Source organism: Neopelma chrysocephalum, unplaced genomic scaffold, assembly GCF_003984885.1.
Source record: "Neopelma chrysocephalum unplaced genomic scaffold, ASM398488v2 Primary Assembly neopelma1_44, whole genome shotgun sequence".
NCBI lineage: Eukaryota > Metazoa > Chordata > Aves > Passeriformes > Pipridae > Neopelma > Neopelma chrysocephalum.
This window is the reverse complement of record NW_020897703.1, coordinates 15,228,014-15,243,497: the sequence shown is the minus strand read 5'-3', so window position 1 is coordinate 15,243,497 and position 15,484 is coordinate 15,228,014. Positions and strand designations below refer to the sequence as shown.

Here is a 15,484-nt window from a genome sequence, read left to right as displayed (position 1 = left end):
GGGCAGGGACACCTTAAACTCGACCAGGTTGCTCAAGGCCTTATCCAGGCTGGCTTTATCCAACTGCCAGGGTTGGGGCATCCACAGCCTCCCTGGGCAACTTGTTCCAGTGTCTAACCACCCTCACAATAAAGAATTTCTTCCTAATATCTGGCCTGAATTTTTCCTCTTTCAATTTGTATCCACTACTCCTTGTCCTGTCACTACAGTTCCTGACAAAGAGTCCCTCTCCAGCTTCCCTGTAGATCCCCTTCAAATACTGGAAGGTTGCTATGAGGTCTCCACACAACCTTCTCTTCTCCAGGCTGAACAGCTTGAACTTTCCCAGCCTGTCTTCATAAGGGAGGTGCTCCAACCCTCTTATCAACTTTGTGGCCCTCCTCTGGACTTTCTCCAACAGTTCCACGTCCTTCTTATGTTGGGGACACCAGACCTGTACACAGCACCCCAGGCAGGGTCTCACAAGAGCAGAGTAGAGGGGTAGAATTGTCTCCTTCGACCTGCTGGCCGTGGTCCTTTTGATGCAGCCCAGGGCACTGTTGGCTTTCTGGGCTGCCAGCACACATTGCCAGCTCATACTGAGTTTTCGTCAACCACCACCCTCAAGTCTTTCTCCACAGGGCTGCTCTCAATCATTTCTCCACCCAACCTGCAGGATTGCCACAACTCAGATGTAGGACCTTGCACTTGGATTTATTGAACTTCAAGAGGTTTCATCAGCCCATCTCAATCATGTCAAGGTCCCTCACTGGTAAAGAGTGCATGTGGGATTAAAACTCATCCCTTGAGGTTTAAATTCATTTGCATCTATGATACACTAAAGCATGTACACAGTTATCTTGGTTCAGGTAACTCCAAATGACTTACTTATCCCCTATAAACCTGGCTTTTTGGAGTTTAATACAGATATTTGTAATACGGATATTTGTAATACAGATAATTTTAATATATAAGTTTAATACAGAGATGTCTGGAAAATAGGTGAGGTAAGAGATTCAAATGACACATTTGAGGAAATGGGATAAGAGTAAGGAATCACTGAGAACTTCACTAACCTTTGCTAAACAATCTTTCAAGCTAGAGGTTTTTTAATAAAAATTAGGAATTCACACATTTTTTTCTCTCTCTAGTGGGAAGGACCAAGTGTTTTAGCAATCAGATATAGTAGTGTGCTTTGATTCATTGCTTTAAGTAATGGTTGTCAAAACTTTGGCTTCATCTTCCACTCTGCAGAGAAACTGCTGTGCAATTATTTCCTTTTTCATTTGAATTTATTTGCTTTTCTGATGAAGAGCTTTGCAAGATGCATTTGGAGGCCATCAAGTACGTAGAGGTTAATTGCACATATTCCAGAAAATTGACTGAAATTATTCGCATGGTTCATGGTAAATGTGAGACCTTAAAAGGTTCTGTATGTTCATACCTTTTGTAGAATCGTCATTTTAGTAATTTTAGAAATGAGGGTTTGTACTCTATAACCTCTTTGTCTTCAAGTTCTATGCTCCCTTTTTATAGTACAGTACACGACGCAGTGGTTGAGATGTTGAAGTAGTAAAATGAGGAAATTATATGTAGAGTTGATTAGTAAATAGTAAGAATTTGTCTTCTCTCCCTAGACAGCCCAGAATATAGTAAAATAAGATTCAGGTCACACTTTTTTTTTTACTGTTTCCCATATTGGCATATTTTGTACCAAAAGAAAAATATATGGTGGGTTGGTGGTTTTTTTCCTCATTAAAACCAACATTGCAGAAAATGGTAGAAATATCTGATCAAACAACAAGGGTGGACACTGGAGTCTTTTGGGTCTTTGATCAGTGTTAAATAGTGCTAGTTTTAAAATACCAAAGCGTCTCACGCTGTTTCCTTGTTGCCCTTTTGTAGTTTTTTTCTATATGTTATTTATTTAATGATTCCAGCAGAATTGGTACAGGTGTCACAGCTTCATATGCTCCTGTCTCAGCCTGTGACTATTCTGTGACCACATGATTGCCAATATCAAATGCTTTTTCTGAGACCCAAGTACACACACTGCAGTTTTGCTTACAGTGAAGTGATTCTTGTCTTAAATCTGTATCTGTTTCAGGTGAAAATCACTTTCCAGTTCTGAACAGGACATGACGGTGACAGCCGTTCCCCTGCAGCACTTGTCAGTGGTGATCAATGCTGGGTGATTTAGTCACTGTGTGTTTCATGCAGAGTGCTCTAGTAGGAAGCCTAATGCCTGTTTCATTCATCTTCCCATTATCGCAGCCTTCTGTATCTCAGAGAAATTGGTTTTCTACAGTTGATGCTTTGGTATTTTTTTAATCTCTTTGCTACAACTCATTTTTATATGTCTCCTATTGTCTACTTCCTGTGACATTTGGGGGAGAGGAACTACTGAATAATTTTTACCCCTCCTGCAATGTAGACCCTGTTAGGCCTAACTTCAGTGTTCTGCAAACTACAGTTGCCTTTAAACCATGAAACAAAACCAGTTTGTATTACTTGTTTTGACTGGTTTTGATTTGGAACAGGGACCTAATGGGAACTTCAGTAAGACAATGTTACTCTTTTTTCTTTTTGAAAAGCACTAGTGGAATTTTGAAAAGGTGGTGTACATGTATAGCCTTTAAATTGTAAAGATTTCTGATTGTAGTTGCAATGAAAACACAGTGTTTGAGTGTCTCTGTACAGAATTCTCAGTCTTTAAAATTGCTTTCAATTAAAAAATGGGAGGAAATACTATGAAATGATGTTTTGGAGCTATGTCAGTGATCACATATGTCAGACGAATGGCAAAAATTATTGTCTTACATGACTTAAAATGATCTGTGCAACAGTATGCATTTTCTGGCTTCTCTTGAGCTTCAGCTTCTTGGAATTCTGGGGTTTAATTTTACCATACCATACTGTGCATGTTGACTGTTGCAAGTCAGGGTGAGGCAGATGACACACTTTCACCTGTGTTTTCATGACAATCCTGTGCTTGAGCAACTCTTTCAGAAATGCAGTGATGTGTAGGAATTCCACTGTCCTGAATACAGTGATACACTAGCTAAAAGTCCTTTCATGTATAGCTGTTGTGTAGAACTTTGGGAGTTATTTTGTGTTTAATTTGACTGGGTTTGGATTTGGGTTTTTTTTTAATATGGAAAATAATTATTCCTCAAAAATCTCTGGAAAAAAACAGTATTGTGGGCTATTTTATTTGGAGACACTTTCATAATAAACATAAGTATTAGGAATGTAGTGTTGGTTTTCTTCTCTTTTCTGTGAGATGCAAACAATATTTTCCTTTGTTTTAGCTCAAAGATTGTTCCCCACACTGCAGACTCCAGCACTTTTCGGGCATATCCAAGTGTATCTTGCTGAGTTCATCACTGCATTATTTTATATTACTTCTGGTATGAAACTGTTTGTAACAGGAAGTGTTAGAAGGACAAGTTCTCTCTATACAAATTAAAATATTTTATTTTATAAAAAAGACATTTTCCTAGGATTTCAGTATTAAAATTTTGCACGTTAATAATTCCTGAATGTCCAGCTTAACCTGCTGTGGAAAAGCTGTCTTTTTTCAGTCTAGGTGGACAGAGTTTCTTAGAAATAGATATTCATTCAGATGTTTTGGGCTAAACTGTCAGTCAGCAAAGCACCACCTAATAACTTCTTCTGGAAGTAATAGAAGAGGGTCACTCTGGTATAGTGGTTCTCCTAAGGAGAAAGCTGCAGCTTTTGGTTTTGCCAAGGAACCTGAATCTTTCAGACCTCTACCCTTACAGTAGACCAAATCTGTTTGCTTATTTATTGTAGGATTTTATGGTTTTTATTACTATTGAAAGGAAGAGGGATAAAGCGTTTTTCTTTTTTTTTCCTTTCTTGTTTTGTTTTTCTTTTTTTTCCAAGGATCTATCTATGTTTAGCAATGCACTGAGCTGGAATTGCTTTCAGACACTCACCAAAGTAAAGCCTACAAAACACCATTGTCAAGCAGGCTCTGGTGCAGCATTAAAAGATGATGAGGGAGTACTTAGAAATGGGATGCATGAAAACATTCTGATACCTTCAGCAGGAAATAGAGGCAACAGTTCTTATAATACAAATACCAATCATATAGGAATCTTCACACATCAGTTGAAGTTTTACCTTTTGAAGAGAAGTAAACCTGGGGATTTCCATTGTGTAAAAACTAATTACTGTAGTTGTTAATATGTCTCTGTGATAATATATATAGAGAGAATCTTGTAATGCTTTTACTATAGCATTTAAGTTCATGTTTATTGAAGATATTTATGAAGAGATTTAATTACGTGGAAAATTGTCCAGTGGTATGTCTAATGTCTTTTGCTTCCTATGCCATGTATATCCCTCAACTTACATGGCACAAGGGAGAGCAAATGTGTACAGAAGGTGGCTCAGGATAATGTGATAAAGAGCAAGATTTTTTTTTTAGTACTGCCTTTAAGTCTGTAAAGGTCCCTCTGCACAGGACACACAGTGGTTCTCAGAAGACAACAGGAGGTCTGTGCTGCTTTAGAGGAGTTAGAAGTCAATGACAGTTTCATGTAGGTTCAGAAGGTGAGTGGAAGGAAATCTGAATGTGTAACTGTGCCAGATGAGCAAATTGCTGTGTGACTCAGTAGCTCATCGTGCTGTGAAGGCCAGAGGTTGGGAGGTTGTGTGGAGGGATTCTGGCTCTACACTTAGTCCCAGCTCTGCTAGTGTGGGCAGAGGGTTCCCATTTCCCTAATTTATGCTGGGTTTTTTGGTCTTCTTTGTGCCCTGTTCTGCTGGACACTAGTCCTGCCCCTTGCCAGATTTTACATTGCCTACTCTTGTCAGCTGATTACCTTCTTAAGTAATTTCACAGAGCAGGATGCCAATTTGTGCTCAGATATAGGGGAGTCCAGGATGGTTGTCATATAGGCTCTTTTCCACAGAGTTCCTATGCTGAGGAATTTAAAAATGTGAACACAATATTAAAAGGTATGAGTGACACCAAATTAACATTGGCATGTGTAATGGGAATGAAGCTAGAATGCATGCTGAGCAAACTTGCCTATCCTGACTTCTCACTGGTGACTGCTCTCCCAACTGAACTGTAAGATCCAGAGGTCACAGCTTTGTGAAAAGTTAATTCCAATAATCCAAAACCTATTTGTACAAAGCAAATTAATAAAACAATAACTATGTATTAACTGGGCACAATAATGGTGTACCTAAGGCATGTGCCATGCCATGCCTAACTCTCCCTAGAAAATACTACACAGGTTATTTTTCACTATTTCCCAGAAAAAGAGTCAAACAAGGTTCCTGTACAACTGACATATTTTTGTCATATTTATGCAACTTTTTGCTATCTCACCACATGGAAAAACAATCCTGATATCCACAGCTGGAATGTGATCATTCCTTGATTAAAATTGCATCAGCTTCCTCACATTAATCTAACTAGCAACTTTCTTTCCCGTTTCTGAGCTTGTTTTAAAGATAACCCCACCTTTTAACTCACAGTAATTTCAATTACTGTTGCTCTCCTGAAGTATTTTTGAAAGAGCTGCCTCCTACCAGAAAGGCTTGCTATTTTACAGTTATATTTGTTTAGTCTATCATCTCAATTTAAACTTAATTCAGCCAAAGCATTTAGGTGTTACTGTATCTCATTTTTATATGGAGTTTCTCCCTGAGCAATCTCCAAGTGAGATCAGTGCCCACAGCTGTTACTTTATGGGACAAGCTAATTCATATTTCAGCTCCAGAAAAGGATTTGCATGTTAAAAGTCTAGATTGCTTAAAGGTCCAACATTTGGTCCTTCAGCAACATTGAGGAAGTGATGACCCAAGTTGTGGTACCCCCTGGAACAGGTGGATGTAAAAAGCAGCCAGGACTGCTGTCCAGACTAGCAGCAGCTGCCTCTTCACATGAAATTCTTTAAGTAACTGTTCCCTTTTAATACCAATTTCCTACCAAATCTATTTTTGAAAGCATTTTTGTCAAATAAAGAGCATGTGAACCATTGGAGTTGCATATAATTAAGCTATGATGATCTGTGCTACTCTTGCAACTTGACCAAGCATCCGGGACAAACACAGCTGTTTCACGTGGGAGAATTCTCATATAAGAACTCATCTATAAGATTTGACAGATATAGAATGCTAGCTATATTATTTGGAAGAGGAAAAATGGGTTGGTAACAATGAAGGGAAACTTCAGCAGGAGCAGCTGAGGACAGTAAACCATCCTCATGTAAATTGCATGCACACTGAATGTGAATTTGGTATTTTGATTCATTGCAATGCCATTAGCAGAGCACTTAATAAAAGTGGTCCCTACTGTATTACAGTCCCAAGCAGACTGTCAGAATTATGGACTAACCTTACAGAAGGCTGGAGCCTAAAATGACAGGTAATTGCTGCAGAGTTGCAGTTGACAGCATTGAGAATTGCATGTCGGAAGAGCTTTTCCCTCTTTCCTTTAGAAACATGATTTTATCAGATGGCTTGCCTGCCTTTGCACCAAGTGTAGGAAAATACAGGCCAGTTAGTCATGCTGGTACAACTAATATTAAAAAAGTAGAACTACCAATTTGCTGCATTGTCTTTCCATTAATGGGGTTGTGTCAGACATGGGAGTTAGTCAAGCTAATTTATTTCTTGTTAGCTTCATTTGGAAAGTTAACTATTAGTTGTTGGCCTGTTTTTAACCTATGAGGTAAGCATTTACATTAATGTATTGTGCTTTAACTTAGACAGCTAGTACACCACCCACGAGGTCACCCCTCTATCACTTCAACCTACTCCTCACTTAGCCAAAAAGTTGATGTGTGCAGCCTGCTGTTAAATGCCTGGATTCCTTTACGAGAATTGCCATCAGTATAAAGTGTAGCATGCTTCTAAATCAAACAATAATGATGCACAGCTGGTGTTTGTTCATCACACCTGTTTCTCTGCCCAGCCAGTTATTCCAGCTGTAGCTGTGATGCCGAAGATACTGGATAGTGAAGAACCGAGCTCGTGATCAGTAGCCAGCGCAAAATAATCCATTGAGACAAGTCAAAGAGCATGCTTCCACGTAGAGTTATCCATCAGTCACAAAACAGGTGAGTCAGTAGCAATTAGCATTGTTCAACATGCTGTGACTGAAGAGGAAGAAAATCAAATTGACTCTAATTGCATCTTCTTTCAATTCATTATTTCAGTGCATAGCTACTTTAAAAAAAAAATTATTTAATGTCATATAAAAAAATACCACACGCTTCCATGATTAAACACTATTTTTAGCACAGTCTGTCGGTCTCCCTAACAACTTTTGGACCCGTTGCTCAATTAGTCCAAATTTGAAAAGGAGATTGTGTTGCAGCTATACCTGACCTTATAATGTACTTAAACTCAGCAGCCAAGTAAAGGAGAGAACCGCTAGAAGAAGGGGAGGCAGGGTGCAACCAGTGTCCTGTGGCTTTAGCAGCAGCCAAGCAGGGACTAAACTAGCGTAACTCAGGAGTGGTTCTATGGCTGTCATCCATAGACTCTAAAGAGCTGGGATATTGCAGTGAAGAGAATGGCACAGTTTAAGGACAAAACCAGATCTGTAGGAAATCAAGCTTCATTGCCATTGCTTCTGCTGCAACAACTTGTTTATAAGCTCAAGATTCTAAAGGATTCTTTGTGTGTAGTTGTCAGTGATTAGGGATAATAAGGATGAAAAGAATGGAGTCTTACTGTCTGGCAATCAGAGCCATTCCTCCCAACCCTTCAGGAATACAATGCTATTTTAGCAGCAACACGTGATGTAATTGGGTTGCAACTATTGCTTTCAAAAAGGTAAGAGCATTACCATAATTATTTAGTATTGTTTATTCATACAGTTAAAATATGTACAGTAATCTCCCTGTGGGACCGATTTCTGTGTGCATGTCTGTTAGATCATGTTCAGCAGGGCTTGTAAAAAGTTATAAATCACTCAGAAATGAGTTCACAGCAATGTTGGAGTATTATAATGACACAACTAATTTAGACCATTTCAAGGTACTGAATAAATTCAGTTTATTGAACCATTAGAGAAGACAGTAATATAACACAGTGTGCTGGTTTAAAAGTTAACCAGCAGGGGAAATGAACTCAACTCAAAAGAGAGATTATAAATCAGAATAACAATTTATTAAAATAATACAATAAGTACAATTATACAGACAGACAATTGGTTTTAACCCACAAAACCCAAATGTATAACCCAGCACCCTGGGGCATGAACAAAAGTGGTGTTCCTTGCCCCCCCCCCCCGAGTCCAAAGTAAAGGGAGAGGGGAAAAACCTGCTGGTGGGAGAGCTGTTGCAGTCTGGTCAGAAGTGGTGATTGCAGTCCAGTTGAGGGTGGTGGTCTCAGTCTGGTTGAGAGCGGTGAGCTGCAGTCTTCCTCTGGATCCCACGAGTGGTAAAAAGGTTCCAAAACCCCAAGTTTATATATTCTCCAGTTCAGGCAGGAATGCTCAGTCCTTCCCTCAGAATGGGGAATTCCATAAAAGGGCATGAGGACAGGAACATCTTCCTATCTCGCAGGCCTCTTAAGGCCTAGTTTATAGCCTGAGGAGTCAGGCTGCTCTGGGCAGAGGGTGTAAATGCTCTATTGATAACAGTTTCTGGGAAATGGCATGGAAGGCTATAGAATACACAGGTTTGGGTTACACCCATCCAGTGATGAATTGGTCCCAGCCGTTCTAACTAGGACACACAGCTGGAACATGACTGAAGCACAGCATAACTTCCATGTCTTTCTTAATTTTCACAAGTGTAGCCAATACTTGTTTGTTTGCTTTTCCGAATACATCTAACAATATACAAGAGTAACCACCTCCAGTCTTGACTGGGTAGGTTTGTAATAAAACTGTTCTGTTAGCCAGAAGGACTTCTACAGTAATTTGATTTATTTCCAAATCTGGCCTCCAGCTAGCATACAAATAATTGTGATTAAATGCACTTAATACATATGCTATTGACATTTAATATTCTTTTGTCTTCCCAGCAGCCTTTAAATTCATAGTATATTTCCAATACCTGATAAATTCAACACCTGTTTTTCCAGATTTTTACATCCTATTACGAGTCAAATTTGATGAGGTGCTGAGCAGCAGTACATCAGTTTTCTGTATGGTCAGTGTTCACGGCCCACGCATTTCAGATTTGACCCTTGGTAGCTAAGTACAGGGTCAGCAGTTTGAAAGGGAAAGCAATGTTCACAGTTGAGCAAATTGATTTATGAAAAAAGAAACGCCTTTTCTGACCTTCATTGACATCTATTTCTGCCTTAAGATAAACCTGATCCTGCTCATAGATGGAGCACTAACACTAGCTGGTTGTGTGTCACAGTCCCTAAGCTGCATGTTGCTTTTGAACTCAAGAGCTTTCCCATATGCTCTTTGGGGCATTTCAGACTGTATTTGTGCACTGACCAGTACAATGGGGTCTGTTGGGTCAGTATTATATTGTATTATCCTATTTGTCCTATTATTGGACATCTCTGTATTATACAGTTTCATAACAAATAGAAAATTCCAAATTACCTCAGATCCAGGTGTGTGAAATCCTATAAGCACCAAGTACCTTTATTAAAGCCACAAAGGTTTTAAAATTTTAAGACACATCTTCCGCTACCATAAAAGCTGCTTCATGGGAGTCACAAGCTGGTTTTACTTCCTCTTTTTTAATAAGCAAAGAAACTTTTGTGTACACTTTCCTAGTCTTTACCCACTTTTGGAATGGCTGGCTATGTTTTAGTGGAAGTAAGATCTGCATCTGATTTGCCTTGCCAAATATAAGCAGGTATATTATGCACACTCCAAAAGGAGTTGTAAAGGTTTATATTACACACCATAAATATTTCAAACTTTTACTTCTTGCTTTAGGCATATGTACAGAACATTTACAGCCAGGCACATCATATTTTCTAGGAAATAATTTCTATTAATGTATATTCCAATACAGTAGTTGTCCCATATTTTATGCTCTGTGCATAGTAATCTTTACAATTTATTTTTTCACCAACTACTCATGCCTGGGCTGAACAAGAAAAAAATATGGCAAAGTTTGAGCATTTGTCTTTGTTACTCAAGGTGTGTTTCAATTTCTTTCTCCTGTGAAATTGATGATCAAATCAGATACGCTACAGAGTATCTGAGCAATAAGTACACCCTTAACGAACAGCTCCATTTGAAATTATGAAAATAAGGTGGTTGTGTTCTGTCAGTCTTTGTGCCTTCATACAACAGCTGTAAAATGGTTGGGCATCCTGAAGTTCAGAGCAGCTAAGAGTTGCTTGGCACAGATAGGTAAAGAAGGGCAGGAGCACGCTTCAAAATTAATAGTCATTCTGGATATGAGGGCAATGCCATTAGTGAGAAGGGATAGGCTTTCTGACATGGAAGGCAAGAGCTTCTGTACAAGGAAGGAAGAGTTGCCAACAGCACCCATCATGCCTGGGAGAGAAGTGGGAAGGAAGGTGGCTCAATGCATTTTTTTTTTTTTAACTCCTGACTACATAAAGTGCCTACAGCATGCTTTTGGTGGTAGAAGCAAGTACTTGAAATAAATACCTGCTATTTAAATATTCCTTTATTTAAATAAAAGGAAGCAAACCTGCAATGAACAAGACCCCGTACTTGAAGGCAGGCTCCCAGCCTGTGCCTCTGTCTGTCCCATTGTCGGTTACAGAATTCTCAGAGAGTGCACAGGGTTTATGGACAAAGCAGAAATTGAGGATTTGTTTAATTAGAGATGTCATTATAAAAGCACTTACTAATCTCTGCTGCCATTCTGTTCTAAAATTGCAGTGTAATCAGCTGGCACCTTTACCCTCCTTACTGCTAGTTTTGTGTATAACTGGCTATAGCAAAAGAAAAAAAATCAACAGGGCATAGCAAGGAAAATGATGCATTATTTAGAAAATAGCAAATTATGCCTTACAGGGAAGAAGAAATGGAAATAGAGAAATCATCTCTCTGATGGAGCCAACAGGGATTACTTTTTTTTTGTTAAGTTGCACTCATAGAAGATTGAGGGTGTAGTCTGTGGTGTATCCATCAAGCTGTACCATTAAGTTTAGACAAACCAAATGAATTAAAACACAGTTCACATCTGACCAGGAAATAGTAAGAGTATCTTGTCAGCATCTCCACATTTAAATATGCCTAAATGGCCAGGTCTCACATACTAGTTTTCAATTCAAGTGGTCTTTTACTTCACTAGAATTTCTGGGACTGAATTTAGTAAGATTTTATTTGAACTATGTTAAATTATCAAATGAAGCTCTTTCTTGTTGCAGCTGTCCATTTAAATATTTTGTGAAAAGGAAAAGACTTTACAAATAATACAGAAGAATAATAATTTAAATCAAAGCTGAGTACTGTGGCAGTAATAGTCTTCTTGATAAGCTGCAAAATACACATGTGATTTATCTGTAACTATATTTCACAGTGTAATAAACTATACTTCAGGCTTTGCCACATCAAAAGATTTCCAATGACAAAGTTTAACAGACCAAAAGAATAACAACCATTTACATGCATGAAAATAAGTGCTAGCACTGTGGAGTACAAGTTAGGGTAAAAATTAAGATAGTGGCCTGTAACACAGGTAACTGAAGTGCTAAGCTCCAGCACGTTATTTTGATAGGTTTCAGGCCTATTTCAACCACAGAAACCTGAAAGACTCATCAATGTTTTTGGAAAAGAGAGAGAAACTCCAGAAGGTACTTTATTTTGCTTATCTTCCTGGGGTAACTAAATAGAGATCATTACATCTTTAAGCCACTTGCTACTGGATCAGAACTTACACATCTGGAGGCATTCAGTTAAGGAAGCAGTTATTATACCGTTGTTTGAAGAATGATCTAAAATGTCTCTAGATGACAGCAGATTATAATACTGTTTTCATTATTTTTTTTTATTTAGAAAACAGAGTAAGACGGATATATACACATTTTCACAATACAGGAAGGAAACAAGAGTGCTCTACAGCTAGAAAGAGAAGTATAAGCTAGTTTTATGCAGACTGTTTATACGATAAAGCAGTGAAAGCTTTTCTGATGTTGGCAACAAATGCAGGAAAATTGTTAGTTTCTCTCACTTTGAGCTGGAACTCTGCTATACAGTCCAGAGTAGGAGTACAGGAAGTCACTAAAATGACAAAAATTTCCAAAAGATGAGACTTATTAAAAAAAATAATATTAGTGTTTTCCTATGCTTCTGAAATACTAATCTAGTTTATTATCTTTTTATGTTTGAGCTTCCACAAGTATTATTTTTGAGTAGCCTCATTTTCTGTCAGCAAGGACAAAGCCTCAAAAAACACAACAGGTTTTTTGATTTCCTGATTTCCCACTCAGTGCTGTGCTCCTACTTGAATTGTTACAGCAATTCCAAGTAATCCGTAGCCTGGTCAAAAAGTGGAACACATTCCTAAATAGTTTTGTTGCTCTGCCAGCAGGCAGATTGTAAACTGATGTAACCCAGTATGTGATGTACTTTTAACTTCAAAATTTTAAATTTGAATTAGTAAAACCAGAAATCTATTCAGTCCATACCTAAAAGCCCCAATAGCATCTATCTAGACGCTCTGCAGCACAGCACTTAAATTCTTCATAACTGAAGTAAGATCCATATTGCAAATCCAGCTTTAAGATCTGAAATGCTGTATCCTTACAGAAGGGGATTGCTGGATTTCAAGTTTTATTCTTTCACCTATGTCACCCTGTAAGGGTTTCTCTGCCCTCTAGGCTTCTCAAATGAAGTTGAAATATGCCTGTCAGCACAGACACTGACTCTAGCATAAACAAACTACAAAATGAAGCATCCTTATCTCTGTATATCCTCTTTCTCCCGCTTTGCTTGATGAGAAGTAAACAGCATCTCCAAAATGGAGAGTGAAGATAAGCAGTTATATTTTCATGTAAGTTAACAAGACAAACATAATTAAAGAAACTGTATTACCATTGCAATATTTTTCACTCAAAAATTGGAAGATAAAGGTTACAACTAAACTGCACTTTGCTCCTCTCCACTTTTTTCAAATAGAGGCATCAGATTCAGTCCTCTTGTGTAAGTATTCAAAATTCACATACCTTCATAATCTCCTTGTCCATTTATGGAAAGGGTAAACATGTATGGCTTGTCAGGATCTTTGTGGTCAATGTGTCTGAATATAAACTGTAATTGTTCATCTAAAATAAACACAAGCAGAATTAATTAACACCATTAACCTCTGCTGGAGAGTCACAATAACTAAAAATCACAATATGAAGTTAGTTTCAATTAATATTCTTAGAACACTTACAAATTAGGGAACCCTGGTCTCTTTGAAAGACAAATGCATTTTAACATATTTTGCCATTTGAGAAACAATGGTAATGCCTGGGCTCAGACAATTCATCAGGTGTGTATGCTGGTTCTTCACTGCACAATCCAGCATTGACCACATTGGATCAGTGCACACAGGAACTACAGAAACTACAGCAACTTACTGTGAATTCTGCGTATCTCCAATCCAAGACACTCCTCAAACAACACTTTAGACTTGCACAGTCGTTCCATTTTCTCTTTGACAGCTTTGTCTTTAGAAGACATTACTAGAATTTTAAAATCCACCGTAAGTATCAAAGGCAAAACAAGCACATGAAAAAATATTTAGAACAGTAGAAAAGCCCTAAAGAACAAGTGTTGAAAACAACTCCTTCTTCAATTAAAAAAATTTCCTTATTATCCGTTGCTTACTTACTTTCCATTTGCTTCACCAACTCTTCTTTTAACTCTTGGATGCTGTCAGTCAAGTTCTTCTGTTGCTCTTCTTCTTGATTTAGCTTAATTTCTGCCAACTGCTCTTCCTTTTCTGATATACATTTGCTCTGCTGGAGAATCTCTGAAAGGAAGCAAGAAAATATGAACACATACAGTTGATTAAGTAGGCCCCTGCTATTTAATACTTAGTAATTTGAGATGATTTATTTGAATAAAATGTAGTGAAATGCATGCTATCTCAGCTGCAAAGAGAAGTCAGCATAATTACACTAAGACTATCAAACAAAGTTTAGAGCGAAAGTTACGCCAAAGAGAAGCTACAAAGTAGGGACTGTGATACTTCAATCAGATGTGATGTTTTCTGGTGCCAGCACTGTATACATCTTCATAGCCTGAAGATGGTGGATCCTCTCCACAAATAATTTGACAGAAAGCGAAGAATGGACACACTGACTGATATTAGAGTTGCAATAATATTTACCTGATATTGTGAAGTTTAACTACAAAATTCAGAGAAGTTGACCCTGAACTGATAAGCTGACAGTGTTCTCTTACTAATATGGAAAAGGCATAAGTAACCTCACAATATTTAACTTTACTAAGCAATTTAATTTACTTTTTCTATTGAATTCAGCAAGTTTTGGTACTTTGTTGTTTTAAATACTTAAGCCCAAAATCACTATGCAGAAAACTGACTTATCTTTTTGCACTATCAATGAAGTTTTTCAACAAATTTCTTTTGAATTGAAATTTACATCCTGTAACCAACCAAATATGTTTGGTTTTAATTCTATCTTGATTCTGATGTTATTATTTAGCTTTTAAAATGTGAAGTTAAATATACTATTCAGCTGTATTTAGGCAATTTTAGAAATGTTAGACAAATAAAACACCATACTGTACCATTGTTATACTCCTGAATTTTGTCAATCATCAGGTCTCCTTCTTTCAGCTTCTTGGACCATTTTGCTGTAATGGAAAGTTACTTCAGTTACCTGAAGAAGTTTGATGATAATTTGCAAAACGTAGACGTAAAAGGAACATAGAGTCTTTTTACCTGAAAGCACTTCTATAGACCCCTTGCACGAATCTCTCAGTGTTAAAGTCTGATTGATCTGTTCAGTGCCATAAACGCTTTTAAACTCGATCCAAAACTCTTTCATATCTCTTTCAAAGAGCGTTATTTCATCTTCTGTCTTTGCATTAGCCATGATACTGAAAGACACCTGTCAGTGAACAGACACAGCGTCAGGACACGGGAGGCAGTGCCAGTGGGTGTAACTCACGGAATAAACCCTCGGAGCTGCTTTGGTCCCCTCGCCTTGTTGTTGAAACCTCTTCCCGCAAGTTGTTTTTTTTTGTCACCACTGGCTCAGCGGGAGCCACGTTCCCCTCGCTCCTCTCCCGGCGCTCAGATTCTGTGCTAGGGGATGCCCCGCCAGGGTTCTGGCGGCACCGCGGCCGCTGCAGCCGGGGTGCCCCTGCCTCTTCGCCGTCCCCCCGCGAGGTGGCACCGGGGCCGGGGCCGGCTCCCCACGCCAGCAGCCCGGGCCGGGGATCGGGCTGGGCGCTCCCTCACTCTGGCCCCACCGAGCCCCGCTCCCGCCCGAACCCACCGCGTTCAAACCGCGCCGCCTTCCCGCCGCCAACGGCCCGCGCGGCCCGCCCCGCAACAACAGCGCCGCTCATTGGCCCAGCCCCGCCGGGACCCGCCCACGC

General features: G+C 38.9%; 1 protein-coding gene across 2 annotated transcripts; it reads right to left on the bottom strand.

Annotated features, from left to right (window-relative positions):
• Nucleotides 1–11,894: 11,894 nt before the first annotated feature.
• On the bottom strand, nt 11,895–15,477 carry SPC25 (SPC25, NDC80 kinetochore complex component). 2 transcript variants are annotated; one of them, XM_027678669.1, is made up of 7 exons: nt 15,382–15,477; nt 14,823–14,991; nt 14,669–14,734; nt 13,746–13,886; nt 13,492–13,596; nt 13,093–13,191; nt 11,895–12,148 (listed from the first exon to the last, which is right to left on the bottom strand). In XM_027678669.1, the coding sequence occupies exons 2-7, from the start codon at nt 14,974–14,976 to the stop codon at nt 12,015–12,017; spliced, it is 699 nt and encodes a 232-aa protein (XP_027534470.1). In that variant the 5' UTR covers nt 14,977–14,991; nt 15,382–15,477; the 3' UTR covers nt 11,895–12,014. The 2 variants fall into 2 exon arrangements, with proteins under 2 accessions (XP_027534470.1, XP_027534471.1); XM_027678670.1 differs by lacking the exon at nt 15,382–15,477 and adding an exon at nt 15,087–15,278.
• Nucleotides 15,478–15,484: the final 7 nt, after the last annotated feature.